Here is a 16,753-nt window from a genome sequence, read left to right as displayed (position 1 = left end):
GTATTTTTCAAAGATAATTCTCAATCATTTACTATTAAATACTCACTCACATCCCAAACATTCATGACGCTCGAATCCAAAACTTTAAGTAATAACAACAATTTCTTTACCACCAAAGTCGCTTGGTTCGTGTTTGAAAGTTGAAACTCATTATTCTAAAACCAGGGAAAAAGAGTTAATTACATTATATGTCATCAAACTATAATCCTCATTTTAAATTGATCATTAAACTTTAAAATATTCTAATTATATTCTCAAAACTATGGCTCTCATTCTAAATTAATCTCTAAATCTTTAGACATTCTAATTTCATCCTAAATTATTATCATCTCTCTAAATTAATCTCTTAAACTTTTGAATATTCATATTTCATCCTCAAATTTATCTAAATATATATTTAAAGATAATTTTTAATCATTTGATATTAAATATTCACACTCTTAACATTTATGATGTTTGAATCCAAAACTTTAAAGAAAAATAATAATTTTTAAACTCATTATTCTGGAAAGAAAATGAAAAGAACTCTTGTTCTACAAGCGACTATTGAAAGGGAGTAAGAGGGGGAAGACACGTGTGAAGATACAAAGCAACACGTGTAGCAAATGCTGCACATAAACGAGGCAGAAAGGCGACACGTGGAGTATTAGTGGTAGCTTTAAACAACAGGATCCACTACTACTCGTGAAATTGGAAGCGAAAGAGGGACGATGGCACAAAGCAAGGAAGGCATAAAGCATGCGACGGCGCAGGCGAAGCAATCGGAGGATGAGAGTTTGAGGGTGGCGTACAAACACGGCACCCCCCTTGAAGCTGGGAAGATAGCGGAGTCTTCTCCGGTGGACCTCTTTTCCACCGCCCAACGCTTTCACCAATCTTCGCCTCCTCACCGCCAGTCGGAGCAATCCAACACCCCCACAAATGCCAACACCACCTCCTCTACCTGATGCATCTCATCGGTTTCTATTCTTTCTTTACTTTTTCCCTTCTGTTTTTGTGTGAGTTTGTGACTGTCTGTTGATGAATCAAGTTTCTCTAATAACTACTAATAAGCATATAGGCTTTTATAACTCCATTCAACTTATACAAGAGCATCAGAAATGAACTCCAACGGAACGTAGAATTTTATATAAAAAAATTAAGGGCAAAATTTAAACATAATCTTCTAAAGAAAAATAAGGGAAAATGTAAGGGACGGGACGGGATGAATATGAATTTATAAATTAAAATATATAACAATTTTAACCAATGCCACAAGCCAACCTCATGTGCAGGAAGGTAAGTGCTTCACTTCAATAGACCCAGACATGAAGCACATGGAGCCTGTATTTTGTTACCGTCCAAATCACTTGTGCATGAATTGAAGTCTACATGATAACAAACAATAACTTAGGTATTTTTGTTTCAATTAAGTCCCTCTTAATTTTAAAATTAAAAAATTAAGTCGCTCTGTCTGTCATTTTTCAATTTAAATATCTGTAAGTCTTTATTAATTTAAAATTAAATAAGTTAAACATTTCTATTTAAATATTTCTTTAAGTATTCATTTATAATACTTTAATTTTAACTTAATAATGTAACAATTAGTAACCCAAAAAAAATATCGAACACCACCAAACTCGAGCACAGAAAATAGAGGAATGGACCTTAAATTAAAAACAGGACTCAATTTGAGTAGAATGAAATTAAATTAAAAAATATTCATTGAATAACCTACCTATAAAGACAATATATATACAACAATTATGTATCCTGGGGATGTATCTATTCGAATATAAATCTGTAAAAGAAATAATTTTTATCACTAAAATCACTAAATGCATTAATAATACATGTTGAATCAAATAACAATAAACTTGATGTTCATTTAATGTTGAAATTAAAATATTGTGAATGGAAAAGAACAAATCCAACAAAATTAGACTTTGTTTAAAGATCTAATAATATTGAATGACTACGAATTGAAGTAGATAAATAATCAAAGCCATTATCCAAGAAATCGTACACAGACCAAGCAGCAGTGATCCAGGCAACCCTCTTTCGAGGGGCCAATATCTCTGCACTTCATTCATTCATAACCAAATATATGATTTAACAGTATGGTAACTTGATCTGTTTTTCTAGAGTCTTGCCACCCGAATGTGTTGCTTCAATATCGGTCGAATGTAGTCGTGGTATCCATCGGGCACGACCGTTTCGTTCAGAGGATCCTTCCATGCTTCCTCGTAGAGTTTTGGATACACGTTTCCATCATAGCGACCGAGAACCGAGCCAAGGTAGTGGTCGGTGTAGTTGAATGCATCGACAAGCGCGATAGCATTCGGACGAACCTGAGAGAGAGAGAGAGAGAGAGGTCAAAATTTGTGAATTGCAACTGTTTTTCAAACAAAAGCACCATGTAAAGTATATAACTCGGGTAAACGAAACAGACCTGGGAGTACAAAGATCTCAGTTGTTCATTTGCCAGTGCACCTTGCTCCGGTGTAATGCAGCCGGAGGCGACAAAGTCGCCAAGATGTTTGTGTAATAGACTTAAAGCATACACATTGCATAGGATCTCCAACTGTTTTTTCACTCCCTTTCCGGGTATGTCTTGTTGCAGTTTCTCAATGAACCTGAAAAACAAGTTTCTCAGAGAACTTTTCGGTAAACAATAGAAACGATCGAGAATAGCCGCATCTCATTCGGTTTCACCAGCCAATTACTTAAAAATTGCCATGAAATTTAAAATTGCAGGAACTAGAACCAATCATTTGATACAACATTACACGGAGGAGAGCAATATATAAGAAACATTTTTAGGTACGAATTTTTTATCCAACATCCGAGTGGATAAGACCGGAGAAGCTTACTGGGAAACAACGATTAACTGACAATGAGCAACAGCAGCCTCGGCCAAATCAGCTGAGAGTTCAGCAAAACCTGAAGACAAACAAAGGGAAACACGTAAGCACATCGAAATTATGGATGCAACAACTTCAACATGGAGGCTACTGCACTTTGCTTTGTAGCATTGATAAAGTTTTATGATTCGAAGTACCCAAAATTTTACGGTAAGTAAAGCATGACTACCTGCTAGTGGACCATGCACGAGTTTACTCGGTAGAGTAATATGTCAAGTTAAAAATGTTCGGATAAAAATGAATGTTAGAGTGGACGTACCATCTTCTTGGTTTGGAAAATTGTCGAGGTTTTTTGCACAGGCAACAGCCATCCTGGCAGCTCTCGCTTCAAATGCCTCCACAATTACGTGCGGCTTTAGCCAGTCCTCAGCTGCAAGGCAACGTATGAAATGAAATTAGTATATTACGATTTGGGTGAACGATAATAATTTGTCAATGGCAATGAGCACTGATTAAAATTAACATGTAAACAGGTCTATAAGTTGGCAACAGCTTGTAGATGAGACTAAAATAATCTCGAAACTTCCAAGACATGAGAACTTGAAAAGTAAATACGCATAACACATACCCCTTTGAACTTCACACCGGCATTGCAAGAGGTGTTCTGCTCGTCCCATGTAAGCTATTGTCCCGACAGGCTTCTTTCCAGACCCCAGCTGGGAAACGGTCTTCACCAGAAACCTTCCAACCTAAAGAAACATTTCCACTTAAATTGTCAGTCGATGCTAACCCGGCATCATTGTCAACATTATATCTAAGAAAATTTCCCTAATTTCAGTCAAGGTTTCCCTTTCATGTGTTATATACTATAGATTCATTCCCTCATCATAAGATACCAAGAAACACCAGAAGTACTAGTTAATATGATATTGAACTCGAAGATTCACCAAAATAAATAGACAAACATACTACACTATACACGGTTTTAGGTCTCCATTAGAACATTAGAATTCCTCCCCCTTCCAAAGTACAAAATGAAGATGATAAAGTAGAAGTGGTTATATTTCTAATTTGACGTACCTGTAGAAGCAGCACAACATTGTCACCTTCGTAAGTACAGGCAGGGACATAAACTGCAAATAACTCAGGGAGCCCACTGCTAGACAGATAACCATGACCACCACATAATTTTCGGCATTCTTCAATTGCATCCTGAAACCATATTTATTTCAGTCAAGCTAAAAGCATCCAAAAAATAAATCAAAAGAAAAACTAAAACTGACTTTATTGATAGTTGTATTCTAATGAATACCAAACATTTAAAAGTAAAGAGAGATCAGTACGGCCGTCAGAACAATACCATCAAAAATAATTGGACAATCAAAATATACTGAGAAACAGCAAAACGTTCAATATGCTTAGAAGGAAGAGTGGTGAAGATTATTTAAGTGACATACTGCAGTTGCAGAAGTAGTAATAGACTTTAACCCCGCTGTACATGCATGAACCTCGGGTAGTGTGGAAAAATCATTGGCTTGCAATCTTTGGGTCACATCAGTATACAGCCATTTCAGCCACTCACCAACGAATCTGAAAGCATAGGCAGAAGCAAGCAAAGGAAAGAGTCTATTTTGCTGTGTTTTGTAGTCAATCACCTGAAAATGTAAAGGCATTAGATGTGCATCAGCCTTTAGTACATTTAAAATAAATTCTGAAAATTCAGCAGCTGCATATCACAGACCCTTGAACACAATTATCGAAAAGTTTGTACGGGAAACAGAAAGCTATTAGAAGTTATCAGAAAAAGTAGTAGTATACAATGACCCATAATTGAAACATGTAAACGAGTATAAGATACAAAGACATTGGTACCTGGGTCTCTGGACCACCATTCTGCGATCCAAATTGTCTACGAACAGCACTATACCTTGTTGCAATACAAACTGCCCTTGATAAGGCAGAAGAAGCAGAAGCTACAATTGTTTGACGGACATAGACCATTGTACCATAAACCAGCTGACGAGGAACATCAGATTGCATATATTTCCCTTCTCTTGTAACCTGTGAAACACTGGAGAGGAAAAAGAAAAAGCAAACTTCAGAACAGTCAACGTGTTTATCCAAGAAAATCATGCTATCGGAGTGAAAGTTCAATTAGGTTATAATTTATATGTTTTTGGCTTCTTTTTAAGATGGTTTTCTTCTTCCATCGAGGAAAGTTTTATAAATTTTACATTTCTAAGCAGTCTAAAACCCCTGTAGGGTTCAGTAAAGTATCAGAGACTTTTGCATCTTTATAATTGACACAAGAATACAAGATATATGCTCATTACAGGATAATCCAGGAAAAACATAGTTAGAAGATACTTCCCAACACGAAAATTTGAACTTATCGGTTACCTTAAATCCCTCTACAAGATAGGCAACATAAACTCAAATGACAGATGAAACATTAGCCTTCAGAAAAAAAGTAGCAGACCAAAGAGACAAACACACGGAGGCATGGTTAGAGAACAAACCCCATTAGCATTTGGTCCCTTGGAATACGCACATGATCGAATTTCAGAACACCATTGTCCATGCTGTTATATGCCCCACTTCCAAATTTCATTCCAATATCACCAACTGTTATGCCAGGTAGAGGTGAGTGATCATCCAAACTACGCAACTGGACAATAAAACCTGAGGAAAAAAAGGAAGAGGAAATTTTGAATTAATATATTAATACAAGCAAAATAAATTTATGCATTTCACACTTACCATGAACTCCATGGTCTTGTCCATCTGTTATAAGACGAGCATAAACCACAGCATGTGTGGATACTTTACCCAATCCCCCAGGCCACCACTATAAATGACAAAAACCAAATTAGAGAGCATTATATCAAGAAAATACATTAAGATCGATTTAAGATTAAATCCTCTCACAAAGAATGTATAGCACCTATATGAAATCTACACTTTAACACAAGAAGTAGAGGAGAAAGGAATAGAGGGAGCCCCAGCCAAAAAGAATTAAGAATGACAAATGAAGCACCTCATGTGATATATTTCATAGAATGATGTACCTAACTTGTTAACAATTTACTCACTTTACTGGAGGTCAATGTGGGACTATGAATGACAAATTCATCAGTTTGAGGATCAAATGTTGCAGTAGTCTCAAGCCCTTGTACATTGGAGCCATGACCAAGCTCAGTTTGTGCATAGCATCCAATAATTTGCATCTTAGATGCCACTGGAAGCCACTTCGCTTTCTGCTCCTCAGATCCACTTCCTTTAATAGCAGGAATAAACATTCCCTGTCAACAAAATATACATAGGAGGTTAAGAAAACACTTTAATGACCTTTTCATAAATAATTCAAACCCAGAAAGGAGAAGAAAAAAAGAAATCATCATTCTATATTACATTTAGGTAATTGACGAAGTTAGCGAAGTTATGTTACTCTTTCCTATATATTACTGAGCATTGAAGTAGCACATACATTTTCTTTTCTTTTTTTCTGTACGGGCACACTTACACTTACTTGTGAAGCTTAGAAACAAGAAAAGCAAAATACGACTTACATACATCATGGAGAGAGATAGTGACGTAGAGAGAGAAAAATTGAGAGGGAAAGTTTCTTCAGAGAATGTTTGGACGGCGTTCGTTGATCACCTCAGTAAACGAGTGTCTCGACGAGAGTTAAGGGAGTTGTTTTCATCTCACGGTCCGGTAGTCAGAGTGTTCATTCCCAGAGAAACAAGGAATCCGAAATACAAATTCTTTACTTTTGCTTTTGTGCATTTTGGCAATGAGGAAAGTCTAAAAAGGGCGATAGCCAAACTGAATGGTTCGATGATTGATGGTTGGAGGATTTCAGTGGGTACTGCAAGATACAAGGATGCTAGGGTGAGGTCAGTCGGGAACAATACTTCCATGATGTTGCCTTCAAGGTCGAACACAGAAGATCATTCAAGGTCCAAAGAGAAAGGTGTTATTAACAGGAGTGTAAGAGATACAAGATCTTACAAGGAGGCCTTACTGTCTGATAGATTGAAGAGCAATGCATCGGACCATAGGGATCGGTCGATCGATGGTTTCAACAGGAGGAAAGGTATAAAAAATAGTTGGGAAATGCATATTCCGTCAGAGAGCTCCAGTTGGGTGAAGAGATCATTAACGGGGATCATCAAACATTCTTTTGAGTTCGAATTAGTCCAGAAGGCCTTAGTTAATGAAGGTTTTGATGTCCAGATTTCCAGATGGGGTTATGTCTGGAATTCTTGTGTTATTATATTTAAGTCGACGGAAGAAATGATGGATGCATGGCTAGAGAAAAAGGATGAGTTATTTTTCTGGTTTGATAGATTGGCACTTTTATTGAACGATGATGGTGTTCCAATGGCTTTTTGCCTCGTACATCTGTTTGGGGTTCCATTGTTATGTTGGCAAAATTCCTTTTTGGAACGGGTAGTAGGAAAGTGGGGATTGATGGAAGAGATTCATGAAGATACAGTCAACAGAACAGACCTATCGATGGTGAAGATTTTGGTTAGGGTGGCCAGCCCTTATGATGTCCCTGAGGAGATAACTATTGGATCCTATGGAAGGTCGTTCAAAGTCAAGATTAAGCTGGGTTCGGTGCTTGAGTATTCTTCAGTTTCCTTTAACAAGTCGCCGGTGGGAGGCTCCGATGAGAGAAAATTTGGAGAGAAACTTTCTGGAGACAGTCTGTCAAATAGCATGGAAAGTGCTGAACGTTCAGAAGAAAACAGCAGACAAAAGGTAGATATTTGGTTTGACCAAGGAACTAACACGGGTTTGTTTGGAGTTGGTGAGGAATTTCAACTCCCAACGATTAACAAAGTTGGGAAAGGCATTAATGGTGTGAAGTCAGCGTGTCAGGAGCTTGGGAATAACAATTATGGTGAATACGCGGGTTTGGGATGCAGATTTTCAAATTTTTCGGCTGATGGGTCTATAGCCCAATCATCAGATAATGGGCCACTTGGTTCTCCACCTCTTAAAATTATTCCAGCTGGGCCTCTTGTTAAGCTGGATAAATTTGGGAAAATGGACCAGAAGCAGTTTCTGGTTGAATCTGCAAACTTAGAGGAAGATAACAATGGAGGTCTGCCACTTTCTGGTTTGAGAAAGTGTTCTAGAGGATTGGAATCAAATTTAGAGGAAAAGCCGATTGACTACATTCTATGTTCTGGAAGTAAGATTTCCAGGGGAAGAACGCTTGAGCGATCCAACTCTCCATTGTCTACAAAGAGTGAACCATTGGAAAAGAGAAGAAGTATTAGCTTCAAAAGGGTCTATAAGAGATCCAGGGAGAGAAGACATTGGTTAGAGAAAGATGAAATTGTTGTTCCTCGAGAAGAGGAATCTCTAGAGAGCCCAAATGGGAAGATTTTGGATACTAACTCAGTTCTGCTGGTCAGTGCAGTTGCAGAACCTAATTTGGAAGGCTGTACGGGGCTTACTTTGGAAAGGCATGTTGTTGATAACAGTTTGGAAAGTATGGGTGAAGGGTGGCACTTACAAGGAGATAGTTATTCTTTCAACTCTAAGTCTTCTAATAGAAGAGCCAAAAGATTGTTGACCAGACTTGCTTTGGACCAAGTTAGCATTGAAACAGTTTCTTCTTCAGATTTTGCTGTTCTTTTGGAGGAAGCTCTAGCTACTTGGGAAATTAGTAATAGATTGGGTGTGTCTTTCAAGGGTGGGAAATCAGCCTTTTTGGAGAAAATAATAAAGTTGGAGGAGGAGTTGAGGCTGGTCTGATTTTCGGTGCTTATTGGGTTTTCTATTACTTATTGGAATCATGATGAAGTTTCAATTAGCCATCATTACGTGGAACGTTAGGGGCTTGGGAAGGAAGGAAAAACACAGAGCTGTTCAAAATCTAGTTTTAAAGAGACGTCCTATTTTTCTTCTTTTGCAAGAAACTAAAGTGGAGAAGGTTCAGAGACAATTTTTAAGGAGAAGTGGTTTGAATACTCTTCAAGGCTTTGCAGAATCTCCAGCAGTGGGTTCTGCTGGAGGGCTATTGAGTTGCTGGGATGAGTGCTCTTTTGAAGTTGACAATCTTATTATAAACAGAAGGTTTATTGCAGTTTTTGGAAAGTTTCGAACTTCACAGTTTAGGTGTGGTTTTATTAATGTTTATGGGCCTAGTATTGAAGAAGAGAAAGCAAGCTTCTTTGAAGAGTTAGCTGTTTTTATTTGTGGACTGAATATCCCTTTATGTGTGGGAGGTGATTTTAATGTGCATCTCTCTGAAGAGGAAAAGGTGGGGAGAGCTCCAAACAGAAGTTCAATAAGGATTTTCAGCCAGTTTCTGCAACATACAGGGTTAATCGATTTACCTTTACATGGGGGCAGATTCACGTGGTGTAACAACCAGGATTTACCCACCTATGTTAGACTGGACAGGTTCCTCGTTGATGTTCATTTCCTAGAAGCATTTCCTGATGTTACACAATACTTGCTGCCAAGGTCAGTGTCAGATCATAATGCTGTTTTTCTGGAGAATGAGGGGGTCAGTTGGGGGAAGAAACCTTTCAAACTCTTTAATTATTTGATGGAAGAGGACGGTTTCCAGAACTTAGTAGAGTCTACTGTTAAAGAATGCAAGTCTGATCAGAGGAAAGCAGGAATTCTATCTATCCTGAAATCTACTAAACTGTCGATCAAACAATGGGTGGGGAATAGAGACCATTTTCCTTCTGTAGAGATTACAGATTTAGAAAAGAGGATTCATTTGGAAGAGGTAAACCAGCAGCAGAGGCAAGGTACATATGGTTGGGACAGAGGATCAGATTTGAACAATATGAGATCAGAATTATGGAGGTTGTATAAGATTGAAGAACAGATATGGTTTCAAAAGTCGAGAGCTAGATGGGTGGAAGAAGGGGACCGCAATACAAGATTTTTTCATACTTGTGCGTTGATTAGGAGAAAGAGGAATTCCATGTATGCTTTGAATGTCAATGGAGGGATAACCCAAGATCCATCTGTCATCAAAGCTTGTGTCAAAGACCATTTTTTGGAATTTACAACTCTAGTTCTACTTTGGAAGTAGAAGATATGAAGATGAATTTTTCAAAAATTTCAGTGGAGCAAAGTAATATTCTGGAAAAAGAATTCACGGAGGAAGAAATATGGGAGACTCTACAATCATGTGATAGCAACAAAGCTCCCGGCCCGGATGGTTTTAATATGGGCTTCTTCAAGAAATTTTGGGTTGTTCTTAAGGTTGATATTCTGAAATTCTTTCATAACTTTTATTTAGGGAAAGATTGGGAACATGGAGTAAATCATACTTTCATTACTCTTATCCCCAAGGTGGCCAATATTGGTGGATTAGATGACTATAGACCTATAAGCCTTGTAGGAGGTTTGTACAAGATCCTCTCAAAATGTCTTTCGAGGAGATTAAGGAATTGCATTTCCGATGTAATAAGCCCTATGCAGTTTGCTTTCATTCCAGGTCGGCAAATTCTGGATTGTTCTCTTATAGCCAATGAGGGGATTGATTTCTGGAGGAAAAAGGGACTTAAAGGTTGTGTGTTTAAAGTGGATTTTAGAAGGGCTTACGACACTGTGGATTGGTCTATTCTTTTTAAGGTTATGGAGAAAATGGGTTTCGGTTCTAAATGGAGAAGTTGGATAAAACAATGTGTTACTACTGCTTCTATTTCAGTATTGATAAATGGGGTACCTTCTCAGGAATTTCCTATGGCTAGGGGTCTCCGCCAGGGCTGTTCTCTTTCGCCCTTGCTTTTTAACTTAGTTGGGGAACTCCTAAATGTTTTGCTCTTAAAGGCCGTCTCTGATGGACTGTTTTCTGGTCTGCATATTGGGAGGAATGAGACTGCTTTCAACTTATCTCATCTGCAATTTGCAGACGACCTAATTATTTTCTGTGGGGCTTCGAAAATGGAAATTTCAAATGTTAAAAGGGTCTTAAGAGTGTTTGAAGTTATGTCTGGTCTGAAGTTGAATCTTAAGAAAAGCAAGCTATTTGGTGTTAATACGGCTACAGAGGAGGTGGAGGAGTGGGCGTCGTCTATTGGATGTGCAGTGGGGAAATTTCCTTCTGACTATCTAGGTTTGCCTCTTGGTGCAACACGGAATTCAATCGCTCTTTGGGATCCAGTTGTTTCAAAATTTAACAACAAACTAGCAGGTTGGAAAGCTGCCACCCTTTCCTTGGCAGGGAGACTAGTTTTGATTAAATCGGTTCTCTGTTCTCTTCCTACTTACTACTTGTCTATATTCAAAATTCCATCATCCGTAACTTCTAAACTCAACTCAATCATGTCTAAGTTCTTATGGGGAGGAGGAGCGGAGAAAATAAGATTCATTGGGTTAGTTGGCTTAACGTGTGTAAGCCAAAGGAGGCTGGTGGTTTAGGAGTGTTAAATATTAGCAATATGAACAGGGCACTATTGGGGAAATGGTCTTGGAGATTTGCAAATGACAAGGATGCTGTTTGGAGGAGAATGATCTGTTCAAAATACAATATTGATCCTTTTTCTTTATTGTTCAATCGCAAAATCCCAGCTCAAGCTTCTTGGATTTGGAGCTCGGTGGTGAATTCTTATTTTAAAGAAGACTCTTTTGGTTGCTATTGTCGCAGCATGTTCAGACTAGAAGTTGGGAATGGTCAATTTATTCAGTTTTGGCAGGACAAATGGGCAATGGACTGTCCTCTTAAGGTTTCTTTTCCGAGGTTGTTCGCAATCTCTACAAACCAGCTTGGAAAACTGATTGAATTTGGCGAGTTCAGCTCTTTGGGATGGATCTGGAATATTCAGTTGAGGAGAAGCTTAGCCGATTGGGAATTTGAACAGTGGGCTAACCTGATGGCTATCATTTCTAATTTTTATCTGTCTAAAGAGGCAATCGATGGTCTGATTTGGAAAGGAAACGGAATTGGTGTCTATTCTGCTAATTCATGTGTGAAGACTTGTTCTTTGGCTCAGAAGGAGGATTATGATTGGAAGAAATTTGTGTGGAAAGGTCTGGTGCCACCAAGAGTTGAGGTATTCATGTGGCAGGTAGTTCTTCAAAAACTGCCAGTGAGGTCTGAATTGGTTAAGAGAGGGGTTACGGGTATAACAGATCCTTCTTGTCCTTTATGTAATTTGGAGGTTGAATCTTCTTCTCACTTATTTTTCTCGTGTTCAGTTGTGTGGTCACTTTGGAACAAATTTGTGCAGTATTGGAGTCTTTTTGTGGTTTTTCATACAAATGCGCAGAAGTTTCTTCAAGATTGGGAAGATCTTAATCCTAGGTCTACCATTTGGAAGTTCATTCCTGCCGTTATTATTTGGACTGTTTGGAAGGTAAGAAATGATATTGTTTTTGATAGAGGGAAGTTTGACCATCTTAATCTATTTTTCTTAGCAAGAGTACGACTTGCATCTTGGTTCTCAGCTAAGTTTGCAGATTCTGGTATTTCAATGGATTCTCTAATCGGGGACCCGTCTCTTGGGGATTCATGCTTCCCTCTCAACAAATCGATGGTTACTACAGTTCCTTGGTCCCCCCCTCCTAAGGGCTTTGTAAAATTGAATGTGGATGCTGCTACAAATTCGGATTGGAACAGCAGTGGAGTTGCGGGTATTCTAAGAGATGAGGAAGGTCTTATTCTAGGATCTTTTAAGGAGGCCACGGGTCCAGGTCCACCTATTATGATGGAGCTAAGGGCTATTCAGAAGGGCTTAATTTTCTTTGATTCAGTGAAAGGAGGTATTAATGGTCGTCTATTGTTAGAATCAGACTGCAAATTGGCCGTGGATTGGGTTAAGAATGGAACTTTCTGCCCTCAGATTTTTGTCAGTCTTGTAAGGAACATAACTATCAAGCTAAAAGAAGTTGAGGGTGTTATTAGATGGGTTGCTAGGGCAGCCAATATTGAGGCTGATGGGATGGCTAAATCTGCCATTGGCTAATTTCAGTGTATCTTAGGGGTATTTTATTATGGGTTTTTCAAATTGTTGTAAGGGGCTTCTTCTTGTTGTAATCTTAGGTATTATCATTAATGAAGTTTAAGGCACTCTTTTCCTCCTTCCTCTGATGAAGGAACTCATTATAAGTTCCTTAATCAAGAAGGGGGTTTTTAATGAGGCCTACAATTCCTATCAAAAAAAAAAAAAAATACGACTTACAAAGTGAAGATCTGTGAAAACAGGCTGATCCACAAAAAACCTTAACTTACTGGCCTCTTCTTCTGTTGTAAGAAAGTTACTTAGCATTAAAATCAGATGTCAAAGGGGGAAAGTCAATTTAGAAGAAGAAGAAGAGAAACGCAGCTGAAAACAAACCAGAGAGGCGAAGCTCAATTATTCGCTTCCACGCATGAGCAGCTTTCTTCAAAGTATCTTTAAACAATTCCTTCCTTGATAGCATAGTTCTATTATCCTTTCGAAATACCTACAGAAAATTGCAACATGATTATTAAAGAACGGAATTAAAAATATCAATATAAAAGAGAGAATAACAAGATCACTGGCACAGACAAAATGTTAAACAGTCAGTTCAACAGGTGAAAAGAACCATTGTAAAACATATCTTTCTTCATTTCACTATTCCAATAATGCCTATTATTGTTAAATTCAAACCAATATACAACAGTTAACCAAAATCCAAACTTTAGCTTCAATCTTTTCTCACACGCTCCCGGGAACCAAACAGAAAAAATAAGTTATCTAAAAAAAGTTAACGAATCCCCGTAACAGTAAAATAATAAGGGGCATTTGGTTTACGAGATGTATAATTATTTTTTAAAATAATATTACTAGAATATAACATTACTATAAGAATATTGTTTATATTTTATTAAATTATCATTGTGATATATTTTTTTAATTAAACTTTAATATTAAATTATAAATATTTGAATGAAAATTAATAGAAATATTTTAATATTTATACTAACTTTTGAGAAAAAATATTTAATATATATAATTAATATATTAAACTTATATTTTTAAATAATTTTCATAAGCAACATATTTTTAAATCTCTTAATGCTTGCCTTGCTAAGGAATTCAGACCTATTTCTTGTTGTTCAGTAGTTTATAAAACTATCACCAGAATCTTAGTTAACAGACTTGCCCCTTACTTTCCTGGTATGATATCTCTTAGTCAATCAGCCTTTGTCAAGGGTAGAAGCATTATTGACAACACCTTGCTAGCCCAGGAAATTGTTAAGGGCTACTCTAGGAAGAGTCTTTCTCCTAGATGTGCAATTAAAATTGATTTACAGAAGGCTTTTGATTCTGTTAGTTGGGGCTTCTTGTTGAGTGTTCTTGCTGCTATGGGGCTCCCTGATATTTTTTGTAATTGGATTAAGGCTTGCATTACTACCCCTATTTTCTCTCTCTCTTTAAATGGTAGCTTGGTGGGGTATTTCAGAGGAGCTAGGGGGATTAGGCAAGGGGATCCTTTATCTCCTTACCTATTTGTTATTGCCATGAATGTTCTGTCCTCTCTCTTAGATGCTGCTGCCAAATATGGTATTTTTAAGTTTCACCCTAAGTGTAGAAGAATTTCCCTCACTCATCTTTGCTTTGCGGATGATCTGCTTGTTTTTTGTCATGGCTCTTTGGATGCTGTGTTGGGAGTCCAAAGCACTCTAGACAGGTTTTATGAGCTGTCTGGCCTCAAGTTGAATGCACAGAAGACTGAATTCTATGTTTGTGGGTTGAATGCGTCTGAATTGGAGCAAATCAGTTTGGTTACTGGTTTCAAATTGGGACAGCTTCCTGTGAGGTATCTTGGGGTGCCTCTGGTGACCCGCAAGCTCTCTGGTAAAGATTGTGAGGCACTTCTGATAAAGATTAAGGATAAGCTTAGGCACTGGTCTAACAAGAACCTGAGTTATGGTGGTAGACTCCAATTGATTAAAACTGTTCTGTTCAGCATGTTTAACTATTGGAGTAGACAGGTGGTATTGCCTAAGGGAATTATTAAGGATATTGAACGCCTTTGTATGCGTTTTTTCTGGAAGGGCAGTGATTCTTCAGCAAAAGGAGCTCGAGTGAGTTGGAGCCAGATCTGCTCCTTGAAGTCTGAGGGTGGCTTGGGCCTTAGAAGTCTTGTGGTCTGGAATAAAACATGTTGCTTGCTCCTTGTAAGAAACATATTGGCTAATGAAGGTTCACTTTGGATCGCCTGGATCAAAGAATACTGCTTCAAAGCAGTTAGATATTGGGATGTAGAGTGCAAAGCCCACTTCAGCTGGATCCTGAGCAAACTGCTGAGTCTGCACGAGGAGGCTCGCCGATTATTCCTTCCTTGTGTGAACTGGAGCCTTATTAGAGGTAATTGGATCTGGGACAATATCAGGGATTGTAGGGTGAAGGTTAACTGGCACAAGCTGATCTGGTTTCCTGCCCATATTCCCAAGTTCTCTCTTATTTCGTGGATGGTTATCCTCGATAGGCTGCCTACTAAAGATCGGCTTGTTCGGTTCGGCTTGGCTATTGATAATGTTTGTGGTCTGTGTGCCTCTAGTTCTGAATCTCGTGATCACCTTTTTGTTGAATGTTGTTTTGCAAAGGAAGTTTGGGATATTGTTCTAACTTCCTGTGGTGTTTGTTATACTCTGACCAACTGGGAGGATCTTTTCAATTGGCTGATAGCAAACTTGAAAGGCAAATCCCTCATAATTCGAATCTTGAGGCTCGCTTGGACTGGTCTGTTGTATTCGGTCTGGGAAGAGCGTAATCACAGGCTCTTTAGACGCTCATCTCGCTCGGTTGATGCTCTTGTTAATAGTATAAAGTTAGTTGTTAGAGTTAAGTTGAGTAGATATGGCAAGCCTAGGATTGATGATGTTAACAGGCAGTTATGTTTGAATTGGGGTTTGTTTTGAGGTAACTTGTTGATTGTAGTAGCATGTCTGTTTTTTCTTGATGGAATATAAATTTCTTATCCAAAAAATATATATATATAATATAATATGAATGAATAATATTATGATCACTCGACAATGACATTATTTTTTATGTATAACATCTATTTTCAATAAGTTAGAGATTATTTTAAATAATTATATTTTATAATCATATTATTTTCTGTGAATCAATCATGGAATACAATTACGAAAAAGAATATTGCTGTTATTATAACGCCCCCTAATATATTTCAAATAATTGAATTTACGCTGAAACTTGAATTAGCATTCCAGTTCCTTTCGATAACTTTCTAGAAAACAAAATAACCAAACTAACAGAAAGCAAAAGGAAAACAAACAGATCAGCTACCAGCAACAAAATAAATCAAAACACAAAATTCTCGTAGGTGTGCTGTTAAGAAGAAATCAAAAGGGGAAAAAACAAATCACCGGATCACTAGCGACGAGACGAGCAACTCGATCGGAGATCTCATAGGCTTTACGCGAACCAGCCCAAACGATCTTCATCTCTTCGACATCAAACTCCGCCTTTCTCCTCTCTTCAGCGTGGTAATCCAACGCCTCCATTTGTTGTTTCACGATCCAAATCAAAACTTGAAAGATAACAAATTCGTATTCTGATTTCGAAAAGGGAAAGGAAAAAAGAGCAAGGAAACCTAAGAGCAGCGGAAAGTGGATATATACAGTAGAACTTTGTTTGCCGCGTAGTATTCGGATAAACACTGACGAGTGTCGTTGAATTGTTCCACCTATCCGATGGTCTGAAAGCAATATTTTTTTCCTTTTTGTTTTCTTCGGACCGGCCATTAAAAACATGTGATTTTCGTCAACAATTATATTATGGGTATTCTTAAAATTCATTTTACTCCTTCTAATATAAAAGACATTGGGTAAATAACAAATTTCATCGATAAACTTTACTCTTTCTCCTATTTTACTCAATAAACTTCAAAAGTTTTTAATTTTTTCACTAAACTTAATACATTAA

At 37.7% G+C, this 16,753-nt stretch overlaps 1 protein-coding gene across 1 annotated transcript; it reads right to left on the bottom strand.

Moving 5' to 3' along the window:
* Positions 1 to 1,951: 1,951 nt before the first annotated feature.
* On the bottom strand, positions 1,952 to 16,396 carry LOC120200152 (peroxisomal acyl-coenzyme A oxidase 1-like). Its single transcript, XM_039201059.1, has 14 exons — positions 16,195 to 16,396; positions 13,169 to 13,277; positions 13,013 to 13,074; positions 5,936 to 6,145; positions 5,604 to 5,691; positions 5,363 to 5,525; positions 4,716 to 4,914; positions 4,301 to 4,498; positions 3,924 to 4,055; positions 3,472 to 3,592; positions 3,163 to 3,273; positions 2,853 to 2,922; positions 2,432 to 2,615; positions 1,952 to 2,330 (listed from the first exon to the last, which is right to left on the bottom strand). The coding sequence occupies exons 1-14, from the start codon at positions 16,330 to 16,332 to the stop codon at positions 2,121 to 2,123; spliced, it is 1,995 nt and encodes a 664-aa protein (XP_039056990.1). The 5' UTR covers positions 16,333 to 16,396; the 3' UTR covers positions 1,952 to 2,120.
* Between the last annotated feature and the right edge of the window lie 357 nt (positions 16,397 to 16,753).

The sequence above is a fragment of the Hibiscus syriacus genome, unplaced genomic scaffold (assembly GCF_006381635.1).
Source record: "Hibiscus syriacus cultivar Baekdansim isolate YM2019G1 unplaced genomic scaffold, ASM638163v2 tig00005929_pilon, whole genome shotgun sequence".
Classification (NCBI taxonomy): Eukaryota; Viridiplantae; Streptophyta; class Magnoliopsida; order Malvales; family Malvaceae; genus Hibiscus; species Hibiscus syriacus.
The sequence above is the reverse complement of the archived record's forward strand: the minus strand, read 5'-3'. Positions and strand labels throughout refer to the sequence as shown.

Coding starts and splice junctions, on each gene's coding strand:
- LOC120200152 (XM_039201059.1), bottom strand. CDS start 16,332: ATGGAGGCGTTGGATTACCACGCTGAAGAGAGGAGAAAGGCGGAGTTT. Junction 13,075..13,168: donor AATTGAGCTTCGCCTCTCTG/GTTTGTTTTCAG, acceptor TTCTTACAACAG/AAGAAGAGGCCAGTAAGTTA. Junction 2,616..2,852: donor CAGTTAATCGTTGTTTCCCA/GTAAGCTTCTCC, acceptor CTTGTTTTTCAG/GTTCATTGAGAAACTGCAAC.